The 24,428-nt window shown below is 43.2% G+C and overlaps 1 protein-coding gene across 2 annotated transcripts; it reads left to right on the top strand.

Annotated features, from left to right (window-relative positions):
- The first annotated feature begins 15,938 nt into the window (after positions 1–15,938).
- Positions 15,939–24,067, top strand: pcdh18a (protocadherin 18a). Of its 2 annotated transcripts, none has more exons than XM_010784695.1 (4): positions 15,939–18,792; positions 19,465–19,520; positions 20,127–20,299; positions 22,465–24,067. In XM_010784695.1, the coding sequence occupies exons 1-4, from the start codon at positions 16,303–16,305 to the stop codon at positions 23,274–23,276; spliced, it is 3,531 nt and encodes a 1,176-aa protein (XP_010782997.1). In that variant the 5' UTR covers positions 15,939–16,302; the 3' UTR covers positions 23,277–24,067. The 2 variants fall into 2 exon arrangements, with proteins under 2 accessions (XP_010782997.1, XP_010782996.1); XM_010784694.1 differs by having other exon boundaries at positions 19,432–19,520.
- Positions 24,068–24,428: the final 361 nt, after the last annotated feature.

Here is a 24,428-nt window from a genome sequence, read left to right as displayed (position 1 = left end):
ATCTATCAATATGTGTGTATACCTCCACCATTAAACTGTCAAATTATGCACATTTCTTATACTATCTACTGCCAAGGCACACNCAAGTGCCAACATAGAGAGCCGCAGGGACGCGTCCTTAAACCCGGAAGTAAACTTCTTCCGGTTCCTTCGTCTAAAACGCAATGCAATTTCTCCATAGGTCCTATGGAGAAATTGCATTGCGTTTTAGACGAAGGAACCGGAAGAAGTTTACTTCCGGGTTTAAGGACGCGTCCCTGCGGCTCTCTATGTTGGCACTTGACAATCACCTTCCCTGAATTTTACTCAGGTGTAACTAAAGTCTGATTTAAGGGTTGTTTATATTTCACATCATTAATCAGAATCTTCAAAGTAACTCAAATACATTTAGTGGAGTAAAATACCAGGTTAACCTCTGTATTGTAGTGGAGTAGAATTAGAAAGTAACAATGAGCTGTCATGTGGGTATATATTAATGCTGCCCATTATGGATACAAGCGATTTTCACCCATTTAGTAATTACATGTTTTACATTTGATAACACCAATGTGTTTAATACTGGCAACTTCTAATTGTGGGCAAAACGAAAACGTTCAGTAGAGACGTCCCATATAACATTTTGCGAAACACAATAGCCAGCATGTGTAGTTCTGGGGGGGCGTTCGATTCCAGTTTTGGATAGTCTGGCGTGGTTTCATTCCATTTCAAANTACACACAGCATACAATGCCATAATAACTTTGTATTATTAGTGTAGGACACTTATGTCTGTATAACATCTGAAGATGTGTAGTTTTATTCATGTTTTCACATAATTTTACAGGATATTGCTATATTATTTTACATGTTTTGCTTCTACATATTAATATCTGATTTGCAGACGGAAAGGTATATCCGTCATTTAATGTTAAGCTATTGAAATTCTGATTCCATAAATGTGTCTCCCATAACCCAAAACCCCTGACTATTCTCTCAACTCAGTATTTACATTTTTATATTCANAAAACGAAAACGTTCAGTAGAGACGTCCCATAGAACATTTTGCGAAACACAATAGCCAGCATGTGTAGTTCTGGGGGGGCGTTCGATTCCAGTTTTGGATAGTCTGGCGTGGTTTCATTCCATTTCAAACAGCTGTTTGACGCTCGGCGTAACCTTGGCGCACTGCCACTCCAACATCCAATCCCAGAGCTTGAAGATGAATCACGAGGACAGTAGTCCTAAACGATAGCTGGGGATTATGGGTAGTGTAGTGTCTTCGGCCATCCTAAACTCAGAAATGTTGACAATCGCAATGATGCTCGAAATGTCCCTTATAGGCCTACGTCTGTTTCCGCTTATTTTTACTTTGAAATTCGGGCGCCAAAAAAAAGCCAGAGATTATGGAATTGAACAAATAGATAAAAACAAGGATAATTGTGTGTTATTGGTGAGTAAATAACAGTGTGTTATTTAGAAAAGAATAACAAATTAGAAGGAAAAAAAGATTTAAAAAAATACAGATTTCAGTATTCTGAGGCTCTGAGCCCCATTTATTTTCCTCACAGACGGACAAAAAAAGTCCGACATTATAAGATTTAAAATAAAAACAATAATCGTGGCTTGATATTGAGTAAAAACATGTTTTTATGAACCCCACAGCTTCTGGTCTTCCAAGAGCCGAACGGACAAAAAGACGAAACATACTACCAATAGAAATACATTGCTTTTAAAATCGTTCTGTGTGACACGAAAAAAAAAGGGGTATATCGTGTTGGTGAACACGAATCAATAGATTAAATGTCGTGACTATAACACGAAATGCCGTGAGACTGGGTTGGATATAAAGCAGTATAGTATGTTCTGTCTTTCAAATATGCAAGTCATGAACACAAACATGGAGCAAGTCACAAACATGGACTTTTTGACATATTAGGCCAGTCAAACATTCCAAATACCACACAAAATTAGCTCCTGTACAGGATGTAATTAATATAGATTTTGCTATAATTTTCGTGGCGGTTCATTTAATTAGCTGGTGGTGGTGCAAGCACAGGATTTGAAACTGTATAGGGACAGAAATGTGAGGAAATGTTAGCTGTTTCCAGCAGAAACGGCTCAATGAAGAAAAAAGAAGAAAGAAATTGGATTATTCAAGAGAAATGGCAGACTTCAGATCAGCTCCATCCCTTAAAATAAACACTGTAGGGATTTATCTTCCAATTCTTTTTACATTTCCCACACATTATACTATTTAACTCAAAACAATTTATGTGAATTTTGAACAGTCTGTGATTGCTAAGTAGTTTTACAGTAACTCCCACAAAATAAGAATACATTGCACAAAAAAACCCCACATTACTTTGTTTGGCTAACACACTTCCTGTTCAAACTCCCTTCCCTCACTTTCTCACATTGTTTTTTCTTACCTCATTCCATTCTCCTCTAGTACTTAATTTAAACAATCTCCCCTCTGAGATATCCATTTTCAGTTTCACATACGTGCAACATCTATCACAAGCTCGGGATAATTGTTAGCACTTTATATCGAAATCGAGCTGCTGACTGTTTAGCATTCCGTCACAGCCGCTGTGACTTGCACACGCAAAGTGTAAAGATAGGAGTGCGCACATACGCACACACAATCCCACAAATCACAGGTCTCATTTAGTTCCCTTTCTGTGTTTTAATTAGAGTCGAGGAAGGCTAATCACCTCCTTAGTAGACAGCATCGCTAATGAGACGGAGAAGGAGGAGTTGAGAGGGAGGGAGGGGAGGCGAGAGATACACATAATTGAGAGGAGCAAAGAAGAAGGATGCTGGAGGGGAAAGTGGCAGGGAATAAAGAAAATAAGACATGAGAGGTTGTTAGGAGTAAGTAGATTAGATAGGAAAGAAGCGGGGAAAGGGAGCGAAGGAGAGGAAGGGATGTGTATGATACAAAGAGGAATTCAACAAAAATAATAGAGCGCGGTAGAGGTTGGTGGATGAAATAAATAAGGGGAAAATGAAGCTGGAGTTGGCAACAAAAGGATAAACTCAAAGAGAGTGACGGGCCAGGAGAGACACAGAGAGATGGACTTAAGAGGAAGCAAACACACAACAAGAAGAGCAGAGGACATTTTGCAGCGGCATAGAGAAGCCGGAGAGAAATAATGAGAGTCCCATACCTCCCACAAAGCCAGCCATGTCTGCCCCTAACTCCCCCCACTCCTACCCCCTCCCTTCCCTTCCCCTGGCTTGCTCCTTTCATGCTGTCACCCAGTGAGTGTCCGAATAGCCTTTTATTATTCAACAGTCTGGGCAGGTCGGGGGGTCATCTCATGGCCCACCACCCTGCCACCAGCAAACATCCACACACACTCTAAAACATGACCCTGCGCCGATCTCGCACAAAAGAGACTCTAAAAAAAAAGAAAAGCTATTTGTGGACGCAAACACACACAAACTTTTAGCCGTTTGGCACTCAGAGCTACGCTAACTTCAGCGACGGCTAGTTGACAACGTGAGACAATCCCTGATGCATTCATTACAACACTTGTCCACCCCTTGTTAGCCTACTGTGTCTATCTTCCCAATGCATCTGCAAGCGGTAAGGGAGCTGTGGCTGTATCGGTGTATTTTGTGAAGGTATATGTCTGCTCGTGTGTGACAGGAGGAAAACAGAGATAACAGTAGCCCGGTGGTATCAGCTCCCATCTTATCTTCTACACAGCCAGAAGCAGGTATACAAGCTAATTGGAAAGTGCCAGACATGCGGTAGACTGGTGAAACACACGTCCGCCTTTCCGGAGAAAGCGAGTCAGACGAGAGAATTGGCAGCCGGAGAGAGAATAAGGGAAGAAGCAATTCATGGGAGAGAGCGAAAATGATACAGCGAGAAAGGAGACAAAAGGAAGGAGAAGTGGATAGGGATGAGTGACAGAACATGAGGAAGAGATAGAGATGGGGGAGAAATTGCAGGGAAGACAGCAAAAGCCCCAAATACAATATCACCAAAACAAACAGTAACTAAGGCACAGTTCACTTCTGAGATAGCACAGGTATTGTGCCCATTTGGTCTGTAACTGTATTGTCAGCACTGAGCAAAGTGGAAATGGAAAAACAAATAGCATCTCCTGCTTTACTCTACAGAGCGAGTCTCCTTCCAGCCCACTTGGTAATGAGTCACTCTGTCAAATCCTCTCTCACATGCCACGTCTGACGTATTTACAATGTGACATCTTGGCCTATACTTCCCCTGTGATATGTTTGCGATGGATGTCAAAGTCTATCCTCAAGAAACACCCTGGTTATGACAAACACATCAGGAGATGTCACACGCACTGGGTAACGTAGCTCGACCCATTGCCCTTTAAACCCCTAAACATTTCACTCCTGGAATGTATATAATATATATTATAGATGTATATATTGTCCGAATATTCTTAATTTCGAAGGATAATTCAGTATATTGTACTAAAATACATGAATAGCTGTATTTGTTGGTTTCAATACCATGAAGAGAACATACATGTATACTAAAAAAAACAACCCTCCCCAAAGTATACCTTGCATCATTGTGTAATTTACTCTGAATGGTAACAGGAAATACAAAATGAATCATTTGAAGAAGCTGTTTCAGTTTTTTGTAGTGAAAAAGTATTGAAACTAACTGAGACCAATGATTAATGAATTAAATTTAGAAGTAGCGTCATTTTCCTATTAACTTATATTCAAAACATTTGAAACATGAAAATTGAAATGTATGGCATTTCCACATTGGGTTCACTTTCCAAACCTAAAAGGATGACGTCTGCCTATTAACTTGTTCAGCAATACAAAACACAACACATCTTCTTTGTGTCCCTGTTGTCCTAACTTTCCCACAATCTCATTAACACACCAAGTTTGGTAGACCGACTTCTGGAAATGTGTCTGAATGCTTTGGTGGAGGTCTGTGCTCTCAAGAAGACATTTTATTACCCTGTGTATTGGGAATTTTGACGAATCTTTGGTATCGACATTAAGAGGAAAATCCTTCGAAAAACAGCTTTTTTTATAAATTGAGCCACCTTCCTTTGTACACGTCCGAACCGACTAAAGATTGTTTTGCAGAGCTGTTTTTCAATGTTTCAGTCTTTCAATCATGAGTCATTACAGTGCATCTAAGAATAAATCATCAGACCCTGAGCCGGCACTGCACAAGGCCAGAAGCAGGTGAGAACTTATAATAATGGTTATTGATTAGCGCGCTAAGCACACTGTGTCCTGTCTTGTTTTTATTACAGATGAAAGCTACCGTTGCTTCAAGGCTGCCTTGCGTGTGCTCGCTGAAGGGGAATGTGTGGGAGAAAGATGTTAAATTCAAGGAAGCCATTGCTATATTTATAAAAGTAATCTAGTGTGAACAAAAGCTGGTGTTGATGAGGATGTGGTGCATGTGGGAATTAATTTAGCTATTAATAATGATGGATGCTGGTGTTAAAAAAAGAGAGAGAGAATGAATAGGGCATGAAAATCGACAATATGTGCAAGTATGTACTTAAATGTATCTCTGCTGCCAGTGTGATTGTGTGAAACCCTAATATGTATCAGTTTGTTTCCACCTCCTCTCCTATGCTGCCTGTGATTAGGCCCCTGGGAGTTTCACACTTTGCTCTTAAGTAAAATGCTTTTATGCCACGTGAGAGCCTTTTTTCTGTTCACTGTCTATATGAAGAAAAGCTGTGATGTCAATGATTTGCTGTTAGCTGAGAAGAACCAATACCAACAGCCTGTGTGAGACAGACTCGACTCGTATGATGATTATCTGCGCTTATAAAACGTCTTCTTTTACCACTGTTGGTGTGCTGCTTTTAAAAATGCATTTCACGTGAGCGTGTTAGAGTTGATGAACAAATTAACAGTTATTTTGCAGTCCATAGAGTTGTCGGTTACATCCCTAATCATTTATGCACATACAATTAAATATTTTCTGACATTTATTTCCTCTCAGTCTTTTCTACAAACCATTAGGGTATCAAACGGATTGATGCTGCCCAGGTTAATAAGCATGTATGATGTTATGGTTTAGTTTGTAAATGACATGTTTTGAAGGGAAATATCTTGGTGTACTCGTCAACGTCTCAGTGAGTGATTGGCAGCTATAAGACAGTAATATGATGCACGCAGCGATGTGAATACGATAATATCGATGAAACCAAGAGGCGTTCACTTTACTTGCAGAGCAAACGAGGAGTTAAATTGCCTGAAATTGGCTGCACGTTGTGATGTGTCATTCCTCCATCCATCTTTCCTTCTATCTATCCATCATCCCTCAGTCAACTTTTCCCATTTTTTTGTCCATTTTACATTTCTCCCCTTTCCAGTCATCCGTTGCGAGTGTCCCCTTCCCTCTCCCCCTGCAACTTGCCGCCTGCTGAGCTGATTGAACATTTTGCTGTTCGCTGTCTGGATTATGTCCCAAATCCCCTGCATAAACTTGAAACACCATGTTAAGCATCTTCACAGCTTGTGAAATATACGGTCAGTTGTTCATGTTTGCAACAACGTTGCCTCCCAGTCAAATGTATGATTGTCCTAATCCACTTTATCTCGCTACTTTGGCATAGGCGGCGCGTGAGGCTAAGGTTTGGGAAGGCAAAAGAGATCAACTCAGTGAAAGCACCGCCTGCTGACCAATCAGAACTCAGTGTGCGGAGTTTAAATCTATCAACTCATATTACAGGATAAAAGAAATACAGTTTAAACAGTTATGCACAGAAGACGATGACGTGTCGCAATTATCATTCATTCCACACTGATATCACATCATCAATCAGATCATCGATCATATAATATAATTTCCTTATCTGAGTCAGCTTCCCGAGCCGTATATGGCCGTGCAACACTTACAGTGTCACATACAGGGTGACCAGATGTCCCGCTTTGCGCGGGACTGCACAGCATTTTCACGACTTTTGGTGCGTCTCGCAAATTGAGACGATGTCCCGCATATTTCATTTTGATTGGCTAAAACGCTTTTCTAAAATCAGCTTTATCCAATGGCTGTTGAGAAAGCAGGTAAGGCTATCATCACGGCGATGTGTTTGCTGTCAATCAAACTGTAACACACGGCGGGTGCTGGTCAAGTGTTAACCAATGAGAGTAACTCACTCACACACACCCCGCCGCGGCCCCGCCAAACAACAACAACGACGCAATAACGCACCTGTTGTTGCTGTGATGGACAAAACTGAAAGCTATTTTATTTTATGTATTATTATGTTTTTGTTCCCTCCTGGCCAGTTTTTTTATGTTGTACCTACTTTTACAGGTCATACACTAGTTGAATTAGGAAGATGCATCTCTAAACACTTGAAGTGAATAATGCCTGCTGCCTTGGTTAGCCTTAGTTTACTTTTCTTTATCAAGATACTAAATTGTTACTGCATTTTGACTTCACTTTCTGTAATTGTTTATTGGATGCTGTTGAATAAACCAAATCAAACAGAATAGAAATAGAGATTTTTTTTCCGGGGTGCTGTTGAGAGGGTGTACCACATTGTCCCACACAAACATACTCCTTGTCCCACATTTGGTTTGTTGGGACCTGGTCACCCTACACATACTGTATGCAGAAGTATTATTATTCAAGCAACACATTAAGTTGACGAAACACTCAACTCAAATGTAATTAAAGTCAGAACCACTCGTGTCTTAGACGGGGCAGTATCATAAAACTGTTGTACGCTTTCAAACACTCTGTAGTTTATTTATTTTTGAACCAGTTGTTCTGTATTCTCCTTGCAGGTGCAACTATGTGGCTTGAAGTCTGGATTATATGTTTAAATCATGGATATTTAAAGTTCATATTTGTCTAATATTAGTTTACTTTTCATTAATGAAGTATGACGCTGCGCTGTCAGTACACGTGTCCCTGTTTGTGATTGGTCAAATGTAGCTAACCCCGCCCCTTTCACGTGAACGCGCTCTCAGCTGGAGAGAGAAACCCTGGCTTGATTTACCGAGTTGCTAACCAGCGTCGTAGGACCGCATAGTGAGATCTCGTTTGTTAGGGTTAGTTAAGATAACTCAAACATATCCAGGGTCTATTGAACTGGCTTCGTAGTACAGGCCACAGGTGGCTGCATAGCAGCACTAATGTCAAAGACACAAACATTATACATTATATTTTTGTTTTACCAGGATGCAGTGACACAAATATTTGGGAAGGCTTAGCCTTCCCTAGCCTACAGTACCCGCCACCCCTGTACTTTGGTCTCTTTTATTTATTTATTTAGTTCTTTTTTTCCTCCAAACCTAATCAAGGGGAGTTCAGGTGCGGCTGATGCTGCTCTATGACTAATGGGTTCTCTGAACACTGCATGCACACACAAACACAGGCATGGAAGCCACCTATCAGCACCCACACAATCATCCCAGCACTCTCAAGGTTGTCACAAATCAATCTGGAGTAGTGTTTTCATTAAACAAAGCTGAGAAGTTGAGTGTGTGAACGAGTGGAAAGAGGTTTTAATCGTGAACATGTGAGGGGCCAGAGGGTTCGCTGGAGAAGTCGCCATCCTTTTTTCTCTCTTCACTCCTACACGTCTCCCTCCCACACATCCCTTAATTTCTCTCTTCTCAATTCCTTCTTTGTTTCCCCCCATTTCCAATTCCACGCCCTCTCCTCACTGCTTCCCCCTTTATACCTTCTAACTCCACCCTTTTCTTTGATCAACTCCACTTCTTGACCCTTCCTCGTCCCTCCCTTCCACCTCTCCACTTCTCCCTCCCTTCATCCAGACTTTTATCAGGCCCGGACATATTTCAACTTTTGCCTCTACCTTTCCACGCTCCTGAGGATTCATCATCCCTCCCTTGATTCTTTCCCTCGCTCCTTCAACCCTTCCCACCACCCTTTATCATGCCGCCCCCCCACCAAGCAACCATCCATCCATTTCTCCATTCCCCAGCTGCCAGCTCTCAGAACTGCAGGAACAGTAAATCTGGTGGAACCCCAGGAAGTGGGTCACAAGGGGACACTTAAACATGTAACACTCTAGTGAGGGCCTAACCCCTGCCGGAAAATCGCCTCATGAGTGCGCGTGCACGACCACGCTCACTTGAGCACACACACAGACAGGTTTTATATCTGTCTAGGCTTTAAACAGAGAACTCTAAGTATAGGTTTGTTATTACAGCTCATGTTCTCTTACCTATAATCAATCCAAGTTGTTAGGATTTGCGATCAGGGGAAACAACGAGGGCTTTGTGTCACACAGACCTGGCAGTGCTGCAGCACTTTCCCCTGTTCCTGGTTTCCTCGTGTATGAACCTACACCCTTCAGAGGCTAGTGTGTGCCAGCAAGTCTCTGGAGCTAGTTAGGTTGGGTTTGTATGAGTGTGTGTGTGCGCCCCAGGGATCTCTGTTTTGAGTTAGGCTGTGTGCTCTGTGGCTGTTGTCGCTATTTGTTCTACTGCTGTTGCTTACAAGCTAACATTTCCTAATTCATACAGGATGTAAGAAGGGTGCAGAAGTCTTTCATTTCTCTTTGAGGCACATGACCTCAACCTCATTACAAGTTCTTAATCAGAACCGCACAGCTGAAAAAAAAACTTTTCATCAATCAAAATGGGATTTTCTTGCAGTCTTTACTGGTGCTAATGAAAACGTTCTGACACTGTTCACACATGTCCAGTGACATGTTCAAAAAGGAGCAGCTGTCACGGCGCGCTATAACAGTTATGTTGGAGACGATGGCGGCCTTCCTGAGGAAGAAAACTTGGCCCTGTCCTCATTACTAGCCAGACTCACATCTTCTGTCAAAGAAATCGGCTCCAAATGGGACCAATTCAGTTTGGATGTGGTGCGTCTCCAAAAGAGTTCCCTTTTTCAAAAACACTAATCTGTGGTCCACAAATTAGCTGTCAGTCATCAGCTGCAGACAGACATGGAATCTGGGAAAAGGCAGTCCCCGACAAATCAACAACACGTCAATCAAACACACAAACACGTTCACACTGGGATCAACGTGACGGGGTGCATGAACACACACACTCACAGGGACTAGGGGTTGCGTCTTCAAACCGTCTGATAGCATTTCCTCCTTTAGACTAATAGTCCCTAACTCTGTTTTCTCCATTAATTCAAGGTGACTCCTGCAAGACATTAGTGGATGGATATCGAGCTCACGGCTCTCAAGTGCCCTCCTAATTAATATTCATTTGTAATTTATATTTCCTCACTGAATTGCATTTTTGTAAAGGCGCTCTTATCTTCAAAAAGAAACCCTTTAAGAGTCAAGAAAATTGTTTCTAAGCATCCAATTGACACTCATGTCTGCAGATATTAGACAGCGTCTTGATGGGTTGTTGGAATTGAATGGCATTGAAGCAACGTTGGATGAATAGGAAATGTTCCACTTTAAAAAGGAAAGTCAAAAGCACGACAGTAGTCATGGGATGACAATAGACTATTAATAATTTATTTTTAAGACCATTTAGTTTTCCTTGTCAACATGTGAAACAGCGCTTGCAAACAAAACAGCTAACAATGCAAAACTATTATGTGTGGGTAAAAATAAAGGATAAAGAGCATGGGTGTGCGTAATGGAAGTATATGTTGGCTTGGATGATAAATGTTATTAGCCTAATATAGCCATTGTCAGTTTGTCACCACCATTCTATGCTTCAGATCGGCCAAACTGCACCGACCCCCAAGATGTAAAAGTAAAACAATCGCAGTTTTAAACCCAAAAGTTGAACATAAACAAGACTACTGGTAAGGTTTGGGAAATAAAGGTCGTTTAGGTTAGAACAAGTATGTTTCTTACGTTACTTAAGTTAAACAATAAAATAAGTCAACATACAGTACGTCCAGAGTTGGGTAATAATAATATTACATTTGTCGTTAACGGAGTAATGTAATGCGTTACTGTTATAAATTCAGTAATCACACTACAGTTACAAACATTGCGCGAAACGCGTTACTTCTATACATTCAGTAATCACACAATAGTTACTAACATTGCGTGAAAAAATGACTAGATTCTCCCATTGACAGACTAGACTAGTTGTTACTATTTGGGAATAACTTCCCCTGCATGTCATCTTTCACCCTCTGACGCAGATGCCCAGCCTTGAGCAGCCGTTATCTCCCTTAAGGAGGGGCTGCCCAAGCAAGTTGTTGTTGTGACCAGTTTATGACCGGGCAACTCTCGGAGCTAGTAGCTAAAGACCCCAGAACCCAGAGTGATGATGTTGAGTGTGTGCCGACTCCGAACAAGCAGCAAAAACTAGAATTTTCACCGTTATTAACTTGTGTTATGTCTTCCTTATTGCAATAGTAATTGTTATATGTGTGCACATGTAAGCCTAAGTTTTAAGTTGTGGCTATAGGCTGTTGCTGAGTAACGCAAAATTAATGTGAAGTAACGAGTAAAGAAACAAGTAAAGTAACGAGTAAAGTAATGAGTTATGTAGAGAGGTAACGAAGTAAAGTAATGTATTACTTTTTTTTTAAAAGTAATATGTAATATATTACTTTTGTTGAGTAACGACCCCATCTCTGAGTACGTAACACGCAACACAAACAGCAAAGTTGTGTGATATTTTTGTTTAATTATGCACTTCTTTACACATTCTTTGCCGCTTTTCGTATAATGTCACCCGACTTCCTGTTTTGCTCCTGTCATACTAACCAGTGCCATTAAAGCTGCGTTGTTTTCTTGTAATCATGTAGGTGATTAACTATGTGAATACTTTATAACCTCCTTTTGATCCCACTCTTAGCAGGCTGCTTCAAAACCCTATATAGGAGGCTGATAACGCCTATTTAATTAGCTGATAACATTCATGGCAGGTGAAAAAGAAAGCAAACAAGCACATTTCCTGATATATTCTGATATTGTCATGAATAATAGTTCGTTTATTGTAACCCTGGTTTCGTATTCGTTGAATTTCCCATGAATCACTATCAGGAATAAAAAACATTGCCTTCACCAAGTTAATATCTGGGAACATAAGCAGTCAGATGAAGAAATAGGTATAAAAAAAAACCTTTACCATACTTGCTGCAGTTGTCTGGATACAGATTTTCCTGTGCAATGAATGCAATCATTAGCAAATGTTAAGGAAAAATGTTTTCAGCCCATTCTGACTTGTGGCAATGTCACTGTGTCTTCAAATTGAGGCAATTACTCCGCTGAGTATGTTATTATAAGAAAAATAAAGTAGTCACCACAAAATGAGTCCTAAATTGCAGTAAACTAGAATTATCCTTTAATGTAGGACTGAGAGAATAAAAATAACAGTTATTAGAAGGAACTAGAGATGTTTAAATGTGAAGCTGGGCCTTGCTTACAGAGACAGAGAGAGATAAAGTAGTTCAGTCCTGAGTGCTGCAGTGCTGATTGTGAGTGATGCCTTTGTGTTTCTCTGTGCCATGTCTTGGTAAGGGGAAAGCACCTCACTGTCAATGCCATTCAGTCAGATAAAGTGTACACATAAAGTCAGCTAGGTATGAATCAGAGCGAGAGAATGAGGCCAGGGAAAGAATGACTGGATGATTAGACACCCAAACTGCTCCCTCATGTCATGCAAAACAAACAAACTCCAACCCAGAAACTACAATGGAACAGGGAAGGAGCTTCTTATTTGATATTGACAACAAAGAAAAATAAGTTCTACTGGGGAAATTTCTCAAAGCCAAGCGTTGACAGTTCACGGTCCTTTAGGAGTAGAATGGAACAGAAAAGAAAATGCATTGGTCAACCATACAGTATGTCCGTGCTGGAGTTAAAATGACACTTTGTACTGCCCCTGCAGAGGGAAGGTATGAATATTTTATACACCTCTCCTACCGCATAAGTCTGTAAAAAAAAAAAAGTAACAGCCTGCTCTTTTCATTGGGTGCCGGCCTGAGGGACTGTAGGAGCGTTGCAGTAATGCTCCGCGCTTTAAAAAAAAGGTGACCAGACACATTCTTTTCAGCAGCCCTATAGTTCTGCCTGGGCTATACATTTGTCGGCCAACTGTTGACATCGCTTGCAATATGCTGCGCTCAGAGTGTGATCACCACCATGGACTGTGAGCAAGAACAAGGCAGGGCAGACTCTTTCTTGTCTTCCCTGCACAGATACACACACACAATGGTGGCCAACGAGTCATAAAGTAATAAAGCCCCATGGACCCCTAATGAAAGAGAATAAGAGGATGGGGGGAAAGTGAACTCTGATGAATAACAATCATTGCTCTGGTGTGTGTGTGTGTGTGTGTGTGTGTGTGTGTGTGTGTGTGTGTGTGTGTGTGTGTGTGTGTGTGTGTTAGGGGGAGGTATGTCTCCCTTCAGCAGCAGTGCAAGCAAACTCCTTCTCTGTGGTCCAACACCCCCCAACGTTGGAATGGAAACCACCAAATCGCCGCTAATTGAATAAGTGACAATGAGCGGGCAGACGAGGCGACAGATGCTCGCGTGCCTTTACAACCCAAAAGCACACACACATTCCTCTTGACTCCAATCTGAACCGGGGTCTAGAGGCACATTTTACTATGGCCGCCCCACCTGCTGCTGGGAGGGAGGGAGAGAGTATTGCCATGAATGTTCACGACAGACGTTTAAGTCACGCTATCACTTTATGGCTACAAGGCCCCGGCACAGGGAGCCGATAATGAGGGGAGCTGCAACCAGAGCTGTTTGTTTGTTTGTTTATTGCTGATCGCCTTTTTTGTATGTGTGGAGATCTGGGCCTCAGAGCAACCTATGGATCAATAAAATGATCTTGGTGGAGCCCGGGAGAAGGAGAAGTTAAACAAAAAACGTACAAGAGTATTGCACCTGCTGCTGAGGATGAATATTTTTCACCTTGATTATTGGAGTTCTTAAGCGCCCAAAAGGCCATGTTTGTTCGGCTCCTCTGGTTATGTAGCGTGTCTAAATGTATTAAGTCTCCATCTGCTTTTTAGTTAGATTATACCCCCTCGCTCTATACATTAATTGTTTTATTCCGCGCAGTGTTTAAGACCCCCGCGCGCCCCACTCTCACCTCCACCCCCTCCGACTCTTTCTTTTGCTCCCCTTCTTCCAGAAACTCCAGAGCGGACTTTGTTCTCCAAATGTGATTAGCTTCTCTGGGACGCAGGGCATAATTGCATTACTGCATTGTGAGCATTCGGAGCTATGGAAATGTTAGGCGCCCGTATCAAACCTGTTTAAATACCACTATGGTGAAAGATGTGCAAAAGAAGGAGGCGTGAATGCAAACATTTTGCAGACATGAATAGACACAGGGAGAGGGGAATAAAGGTTTTTCCGCCAATTTAAGGCTCCTGGGTTTAAAATAAAAAAACAGGCTTCTGGTTGATGTCCGTGCACGTTTTCGAATATTTAATAAGATATTGTTTTGTTTCCTTAGAAGATCAGCCCACATTGAATCACGTGGTTCAAATGGATAACATCTAATCCTGCTTAGTTTTACATATTACATTGCTCATGAAGCCAGTTGGTAGCAGCTGGTGGTAAATTATTCATTTGTTTTGGCAGATTCCGTATCTGTCTATTCCTTAAGGTTAATTATGGTCTCCGAAATCATTCTGAAAGTGTTGCCAATTACTTCAGCTAAGCGATCGGTGAGGGTGAGCGGGGCAGTTATGAGTTGTACTCTTCTTCCGGAGGGTGCTTGTTCTGGGAGTTCTGCCACAGATGGTCACGTATAGTTGCGTCTCCCAACTCCACTGCTATAGTATTTCATTTGAATATTTATGAAGCTGTTATTGCAATAACTGAAGTCCCTATTAGCTGAGCGCATGTTTCCATCCTCTGTCTTTGACGCGCGCAAACTCGTGCACATGACGAAATGTGCGAATGGAGGGGGGGGGGGGGGGGGGCGGGGTCTTCTACTATTCCCGTGACAATAATTTCCTCGCAGTTGTGTGGGGTTTTGGGGCTCTGTTTGAGCCTTGTTTGGTTGGCTGTAATCGCCGGGTCCTTGTGCCAAACAAACTGCTCCAGATGGTCTCCAGAATGTGAGGTCCCAGTTGTGCACAATTGTGAAACCTTAGATGTCTCTCCCCTCATTCCTTTCTTTCTCTCATTTAATTTCTTCATTTATCTGTTTAAAAATATATAATCCAAGCTGGTGAGTTTTTTTTGTTGCTGCACTCGTTATCAAAAAGCCCTCCTTCCTGCAGGGAGTTTGAAGTGATGTTGAACAGATTTGTGCACGGGGACAGAGCTGTTCCTCGGCGTGACCAACTCTTTAAAGGCATTCATTAGAGTCCGGCTGCCTTTCAACGCGATTCTCCACACAGCTTACCCGGCTTATACTCTGCACCCATAGACAGCCACAGATGAGACGCATGTGAAAAAATATTTTTTTCACTTCAAACATATACAGCACAAAGTGCCTGTGCATAAAGAAGAGGGGTAGTCAGCTGCCACTTAAAAGTGAAGACCAAATACATTATAAGGCATGCATATACAATGCCCTGCAACCCAGTGCAGTCAGCTGTTTGTGGATAGGTTGTGGGTGCTATAACAAAAGTGTGCCTCAATGCTTTAAAGGTGGTGGGTGACACTGCTGGTGATTGAGGTGACTTTATCTTTGTCTTATGGTTATTTAGACTCTGTGCGTCTCCATGCTGTCTGGGGAGAACAGACCTGAAGCGAGGAACTCATAAACCTTCCTGTGGTTTTATAGCAGTGAAAAACGGCAGGATAAGCTTTTTCAATGAATGTTTTCTTCTTCAGTTTATTTTCTCCCTTGTCCATTGTAAGGGCATGATCGTTACTCTGAGATGTAGGGTGAGTGAACCCCACAGGGCGGGGTGTTTTTTTTTTTTTAATCCCCCCACTTGCCTCCCCTCTTGCGCCTCCTTCCCTCTCTCCTCTGGAGTTTGAGTGGCCACCAGCCAGCTTTTGATTTGAGAAGCGTTTGTCTTTCCCGACATGTGAAAAGGGAGGCCGGGGCTGATGTACTGGTTAGAGGCGGGTTATTTTTGGGCAAGTATGCAGAGGCAGCTCAAACGGAGTGAGGCAGTGAAGGAGAGCGCACGGCACACAGAGCAGACGCAGGGAAGAGAGGGAGGAAGAGCGCACAGATTTCAGTGGCATTCAGATGCTCCTCGCGCACACTGGACGCGCGTAACATATCTGTAAGGAGGCAGGCAGACGTACATTTGGATGTCTTTTGAAGATTAGAACAACTTGAGCAAGTTTATCTTTAACATTTGAATGTTTTTCCTCCTCGCTGCGTGGAGAGACATGCAGCTGCTGATTGAAGGAGCACAGCATTTAGTAAGTTAAAACTGGGACTGCGGTTGGAGTTTTTTTCGGGGGATTTGTGTTTTGCTCCAGCTAGAAATGCAACCAGGAAAAATGCAAGGACTATTTGTGACAAGAATGTGGAAAGTTGTGGCTGTTTTGGCAATGGCGACTCAACACGTCACCAGTAATACATTGAAATACCAGATTCACGAAGAGCAGAAGGTGGGCACAGTTATTGCCCGTTTGAAAGAAGATGTCACGGATGTTGTGGCAAAACTTCCGAGCTCCGTGTCGCTGCGCTTCAGAGCCATGCAGAGGGGGGGCTCGTCTTTCCTCACGGTGCGCGAGCAGGACGGAGAAATCAGCATCAGGACCAAAATTGACCGTGAGAAACTCTGCGAAAAGAATCTCAACTGTTCTATTCAATTTGACGTGCTGACGCTCCCCACGGAGCACTTGCAGCTTTTTCACGTCGAGGTGGAAGTGTTGGACATCAACGATAACGCACCCCTGTTCGCCCGTGCCGTTATCCCCATTGAAATCTCTGAGAGCGCGGCTGTGGGTGCGCGCATTCCCCTGGACAGCGCCACAGATCCCGATGTCGGGGAAAACTCACTATACACGTATGCCTTAGAGCCCAACAACTTCTTTAAGATTGATATCCAGTCCAGGACTGACGGGGCTAGATATGCAGAGCTGGTGGTGCTCAGGGAGTTGGATCGGGAGGTGCGGTCCGGGTATGAACTTAAATACACGGCTTCTGATCGGGGCGTTCCCCCAAGAACAGGTTCGACCCTCCTTAAAATCAGTGTCAGTGACTCAAACGACAATAGCCCAATTTTTGAAAAGTCATCATATGTCATAAATCTCCCAGAAAACGCACCTGTTGGCACACTGATCATTGACATGAACGCCACTGACGCGGATGACGGCACCAACGCCAAAATAGTCTACTCATTCAGCAGTCACGTGTCCCCCAAAATAATGGAGACATTCAAGATTAATCCTGACAGTGGCCGTCTGACTCTCATCAGGCGCGTGGACTATGAGGCTGTTAACTCTTATGACATTGATGTCCAAGCACAGGATATGGGTCCCAACTCCATGCCAGCTCACTGCAAGATCCTGGTCAAACTGGTGGACGTGAATGACAATAAACCTGACATAAGCATCAATCTCATGTCCTCTCAAGGAAATGGGGACGCAGCTTATATATCTGAGGCTTCTCCTTTGGACACGTTTGTAGCTCTGGTTAGGGTGGAGGACTTTGACTCTGGGCTGAATGGTGAAGTGGAGTGCAAGCTTCACGGTCAAGGATATTTCAAACTTCAGAAATCCTACGAGAACAACTACATGATTTTGACAAATGTGTCCCTGGATCGAGAAAAGAGGTCAGAGTTCAGTCTAACAGTGGTGGCCGAGGACCGAGGGACCCCCAGTCTCTCTACTGTCAAACATTTTACTGTGCATGTGACTGATGAAAATGACAACCCCCCACGGTTCGAGAAGGGTCAGTATGAGATATTTAAATCGGAGAACAATGCCCCTGGAGCGTATCTGACCTCCATCATGGCCACTGATCCTGATCTGGACAACAATGGACAGGTGAGCTACTCCATCTTGGAGAACTCTGTTCATGGGAGCTCCATCTCCACCTACGTCACTATTGACCCCTCCAATGGCGCCATCTACGCTCTGCGCACATTTGATCGTGAGGACGTTAGTCGCATCACGTTTGTTGTGCAAGCCAAAGACGCGGGGAAACCACCGCTGGTCAGCAACGCCACGGTAATTCTGAACATTCTGGATGAAAACGACAATCCTCCGGTCATCGTAGTCCCCCAGCTGTGGAACTTCACTGCTGACGTGCCTGCGTCAAAGTTCACAGATGCCGGACACTTAGTAACCGCTATTAGGGCGACTGATCGCGACACCGGGGTCAATGCCGAGCTCATCTGCTCCATCCTCAGCGGCAACGAGGAAGGATTCTTCATGATTGACCCAAGAACGTGTGAAATCCACGCCAACGCAAGTTTGGAGAACTTCCCCCATGAACACGCTGAGTTGACTGTGGTGGTTAGAGATCAGGGTAGGGAGAACCTCAGTGCTAAGGCGGCTCTTAAAATCACCCTCTATGAGAACATGGAGAATCACGTCCAGGTGATGGACCAGGGGGAGTCGTCCCTCGACGCTTCCCTGATCATCATCATCTCCTTGGGAGCCATCTGCACCGTGCTCCTGGTCATCATGGTTTTGTTCGCCGCCAGCTGTAACCGGGAGAAGAAGGACACGAGGCACTCGTACAACTGCCGGGTGGCAGAATCCACCCACCAGCACCATCCCAAGAAGCCTGCCCGCCAAATCCACAAAGGTGACATCACCCTTGTTCCCACGGTGAATGGCACGCTGCCAATCAGAGCTCACCACCGCTCGCCGTCGGACACGCCCCCCATGGACCGAGCCCAGATGGGGAGCCGGCAGAACCACCACAGCCGCCAGTCACTAAACAGCCTGGTGACCATCTCGTCCAATCACATTCCAGAGAGCTTCGCCCTGGAACTGGCACACGCAACTCCACCAGTGGAGGTGAGCACACACATACACACACATGCACGCACACACACACACACACAGAAAATGTCAAATATGGTCCCTCAGCCCCTTTCCAAATGTTCTCTCTCTCACTCACACACACACACACACACACACACACACACACACACACACACACACACACACACACACACACACACACACACACACACTAGCATTCTCATCTTCACACAGCTGTGTCCGTTTGAGCAAATTAACTCATCTCCATGTGTGACAGCGGCTTAATCAACACTGCCCGTAGTTAAAAGTGACTCAATAAAACTGTTGATGATTGTCTATGTGTCTGTCTTTACCTTGTTTGCACCCCGTCACCATTACCTCCATCATAACCACCTGACTCACCCCCTCAGTCATATGTCTCCATATTTACATAGAACCCCCCCCTCCAATCTCTTTTTTTAATACTTAGTTTAAACATCATCCATTTTGTCTCGACCATTTCAGCTGCCTCTCCATCATCCATTTTGTGTTTACTCATCCATTATTTTGTCTTTTGTGTTGTCTCCCTTCTTTTTTTTCTCCTCCTCAATTCCCATCTGTTTTTCAACCCCCCTTTTTTCGTTTCTTTCCTTTTGTTTTTTTTCTTTCTTTTGATATTTTTTTTGGATGTAGCAAGTCTCACAGCTTCTGTCCATGCTCCATCAGGGCCAGTACCAGCCCAGACCCAGTTTCCGTGGCAACAAATACTCCCGCAGCTACAGGTAATTTACCCCAATCACTCAGTCCACCTGCCCCTGAAAGATTATCTTTTGTTTACTTTTCAAATCCTTGTTTTTCATTGTATATTACATGTTCCAACAACCTGTTGTTCAGTTGTGCCTGTCAGTTGCTCAGTTATATGTAGATCATAATTTGATGGCGTGTAAATGTATTTTTGTTGTCATATTTCAGTTATCACACCAATGTCATTCAGTTTCAAAAGCGTGCAACACATATCTGAAAATCAATTAAAAAAAACAAATTGGGTTCAGGTTGCAAAGCATCATTACTTTCATCATATTGTCCCCTTATGATCTCTGGTTGATAGATTTATTGTTGCCCCTTGTGGCTGTTGTGATTTTATTGAGGGATCTACCTGCCTTTAGAATTTATGGACCCGAGTGTTGTCTAGATACTTGACAGACTCCAGGAGCAGCCTTACATTTTTAAATGATAGATTCCTTCCTGTCATCAGTGTCCTCTGAGATTGATACTACCAGCAACACATAACGCTTCCTCACTTTGTATTTGCAAAACATTGTTTTTCAGATCTCTCCGACAGATTGATACTTCTATTTGTTTATGATTTTTCTTTGTGTCCCTCTTAGATATGCATTACAAGACATGGACAAGTTCAGCCTGAAGGACAGTGGCCGTGGGGACAGCGAGGCGGGGGACAGTGACTGTGACATGGGTCGGGAATCCCCTGTGGACAGGCTGCTGCTGGGGGAGGGCTTTTCTGACCTCATACACCTCGAAATGCACCATCGACTCCACCCAGGTGAGCTGAAACTTACGTCACCTTCTCATCCTGACTGTCTCTCATCTCAACACTAAAATAAATGTCTTAACATGTTAAAACTCCTCCAGAATAATAGGCTACATGTAGTTTTATTATCCTTACTTGGAACATTGGGGAAGCGGTGCACTTCAGCCTCTTGTGGCCAAACTGAGTATTACAACAACACATACAAATAATATGTGCCCAAACGTCTTTACTCCTTTTTCTCATAGATTTCAAATTCATTTGGAAAAAAGGTCCTGGAAAATCTTTTTTGTACCTGCTCAGAAGATGAAACCATTAAAATTGGACATATCAATCAATATTATTTATGCAGCCAAATATCTCAAATTACACATTTGTCTCAGGTGGCTTTACACTGTGTACAGCATGACACCCTCAGTCAGAAGACCATCGCAGCAGATAAGGAAAAACTCTGAAGAAACCCAAAAAATTGCTTAGACTTAGATATTTAATCCCCAAAATAAAAAAAAACATCTCTTGCCTCTGAGGGCTTCAGTATATTCCAAATCTGTTAAAATGACAAGATTGAGTTTTTTCTCAGATTCCAAGAACAAATCATAATCCGTGAAATGAGCTATTATCCCCGGACCACACCCAGAGCTTGGCCACCTTGTTCCTTACACATTTGATCGCCATGGACAACCGCAGGCCTAAACCCATTATTTGGCTGTACACCTGCCTTTACAGCCATTCCATTCACCCTGTTCCCAACACAATCCCCATTGTGCTGAGGCCCATTCTTCCACACAGCCCTCATTTCCACGCTCGTTATCACACCGAGGAGGGTTACAGTGTGTTTGGCTGTTTGTGTGTGGCTTTGTGTATCTTAGTGTGTGACCCTAAGTTAGAGTCGTGTCTGTAAAATCCTCCCCGGAGAGGAGATGAGTCGCCTGTCACTCAGCGGTACGCGTTTTCTCTTTTTTTACCCCCCTGGTGAGTGACAGTGGTGCGCTTTCATGTCTGAACTGAGGAGAATTCATAGTAATTGCTTTTAGAATGATGTTATTCTCCCTCTCCCTCACTTACGCCGTCCGTCTCTCCCACACTCTTACATGCCTGAGAGCTCCTCGGCGTCTCTCGCTCCTCTGTACTTGTTAATGCATTCTCTATCTTTATTGAGATGGCTAAAGGGAGGGGTGGCAGACATGGGCAGTGTTTCAGTATCTCTTTTTTTCTTCTTCCTTTGAGAAAGACTTGGAGGTGATGCACCTCCTTCCTACCTCCCCTTCCCTTCCTCTATCTCTTATGCTAATATGAAAAAAAAAGGGGAGGGGAAGGAGATAATAAGCCGAGAGGGAGGATTATCCCTCTTTCTCTTCTACAGATTTAATTTGTTTAGATTTTTTTATTTAGATGGGCAAATGTGGCTATTCATGCTAGATATGATAAAAGAACTAAACAAGCGAATCTCTGCCTCAGCCGAGTATATTCAGGAGATGCGGGCATGCTTGGCAGAGCAGCCAAATATTACATTAACAACTGCCTGGAATGCCATTTGGGAGGCTTCTCGTAATTATTCATTTATTTATCCAGTTCCACAAACTGTTTTCTTACCTGGCACTGCCCTGCTATCTCTGCCGTCAGCTGTACATATCACCAATATGGTCTTCCAAGCAGGGATATGTAGAGATAATGAGAAAAAAGGAAACCAGTACCTTGTGACCTTGAGGCCAATGAAAGAGCACTTATGTATGAAATATTGAACATGTTTTGTACATGGGGTAATCAATAGGGTTGGCAAAAGGATATTGTTTGTGAGGATCCTTGAGTTTCCCTATCTTAGTTGACAAAGAGCAAAATCAAAAAGGATTTATTATATTTTTGGCATTTTAATGGGTTTTTTTCATGCTGGATTAGTTATTTCCAATAAATGTATGAGGACAGCATATTACATACAAAAAAACACCTTACCCCTCCTTACCACAGTTTCAGGTCTCATGAACAATATTATTCAATTATATATAAGCTTGTTTTACCAAAGCACCACGTTTTAACAAACCCCAGAATTTTGAACATTATTTATTATCTGTTGCTTGTTTTTGCTTTGTAATTCTCTGTTTTTCTCCTCTATTTATTGTTCTGTTCTAGTCATTAAAAAAAGTTTTCAAGCTGGTCCTAACTATGTCCTTTTATTTCTTCAGCTATGAGACTGTGCACGGATGAATGTCGCATCCTGGGACACTCTGACCAGTGTTGGATGCCCCCCCTTACTTCGCCTGCTTCCTGCGACTACCGCAACAACATGTACATCCCCGGGGAGGAGTCCTCCCAGCAGCCCCAGCAGCTCGACGACGACGAGTCCTCTGTCGATTCGGAGCGCCGCAAGAGCTTCTCCACTTTCGGCAAGGAGCCCGGCAGCGAAGAGGCAGGGGTCCCCGGAGATGGGAGTGACGCTTGTGCGGCTGCCGGAGGAGGGGCTGGTTCCCTCCTCACCGAGATGAACTCTGTGTTCCAGAGGCTCCTCCCCCCTAACATGGACTCGTACGCAGAGTGCACTGAAACTAGCCCGCCTTCGTCCTCGTCGACCGCTGAGAGGGGAAGCGGGCGCGGTGGCAACATTGCAGGTAACCACAGTAACAACACTGTTCCTCAGGACAACCGCAGAGGCTTGTTGCCGGGTGGGAAAGCCCCCGCTTACCCTCCGGGTGTGGCTGCATGGGCGGCCAACACCCACTACCTTAACCCCGGAAGTGGAAGTGTGGGAAACAATCACGTCACCCCCTCTCCTTCCTCATCCTCCACGCCCACTTCCACCTCCACCAATGGACAGCCACCGCACCTCAAATGGCTGCCGGCCATGGAGGAGATCCCGGAGAATTACGAGGAAGACGACTTTGATGGCGTCTTCCATCAGGGCGGCAAGCGAAGTGAAAGCCGCCATGAGCCCGGCATGGACGCTAGCGAGCTGGTGCACGAGATCAACAAGCTGCTACAGGATGTCAGGCAGAACTAAGAGGAGGCATAGCATGGTTTCGCATTTCACAACATCCTTCTTGTTCTTTGTGCCAACATATATGACCGTCATGATGACTGTTTTCTCGTTCACTGTAATGCCTGTCTTGTTTGTTTTTTACCAAATATCCTTGATACCTCTCAGTGCGAAAAAGACTCCCAGAGAAAAAAGGGAAAAACACGGCACTGAAGTAGGTATCAAGATGACTTAAAGGCATCAAAGCGAGCGCTTCAAGAACAGATTGCTCAGCTGTTATTACCGTCTCTGTAAAAGTTGTGCGAATGAGTGATTTCAAATGGAAATCCGCCAACAAGAACTGTACCCTTTCTTCATTTGTAATGTTTACAGCAGCGTGAACAGACTCCACAGGGAGGAACCAACTGTTGTGTGATCTAATTTCTGCTTTTTTTTTTATGGTGTACAATATTGTACAGTGTTAGTGGAAATGATGTTTTGTTATCATGGAATGTAACTGTACAATTTGACCTTTGTATTTTAAAAATACACTCTTTTTTACTTCTATATATTTATATGTGTCCATGTATGTTTGTACAGAAAAAAAACAAATGTCTATTTTTTATATTTGTCACTGCATGTCTTAATATCACTTAATGTGTCTCTTATTCCTCTGCCCCTTTATTTTATAAAAACAATTCTATTTAATTTTGGTATTGAATGTGTGTGTGTGTGTGCGTGGTAAAAAATAATCACATTCCAATGCAGTTCCATGTTGGAAGTTGGTTTTGTACGGTGACTTTGTGACCATTTGTTGATAAATAAAGTGGAGGGATTCATAACAGTGTCTCGTATCGTGATTTTTTCAGACATTTCCTTACTTTGCTTTTTTATTTCTCATATGTTTTCCATCAATTTGCCCCCCCTGTGTCTTAGCACCCCCTAATGTCCAGTGATAAAACTGCAGCATAGCCAAGAAAACTGCCATGTGCTTTCCAGGCAAACTACCCGAGCCCCATTATACAACAATTCACAAGCATGACTCTGTTAATAAACATGCCATTAGTTGTAAAAGTATTCCCAAATGATCTCTTTAGATTAAAATGCAGTTAGGCGTTAATTTAGTTTCATAGTCTGTCTTCAATGTCTCTCTCATCCATGACAGTATCACGCTTATTGTAAATACGCTTAGCAAAT

Source organism: Notothenia coriiceps, unplaced genomic scaffold, assembly GCF_000735185.1.
Source record: "Notothenia coriiceps isolate Sejong01 unplaced genomic scaffold, NC01 NC01_scaffold00026424, whole genome shotgun sequence".
In the NCBI taxonomy this organism is placed as follows: Eukaryota; Metazoa; Chordata; class Actinopteri; order Perciformes; family Nototheniidae; genus Notothenia; species Notothenia coriiceps.
Note: the sequence above shows the minus strand (reverse complement) of the source record. Positions and strands in the feature narration are given on the sequence as shown.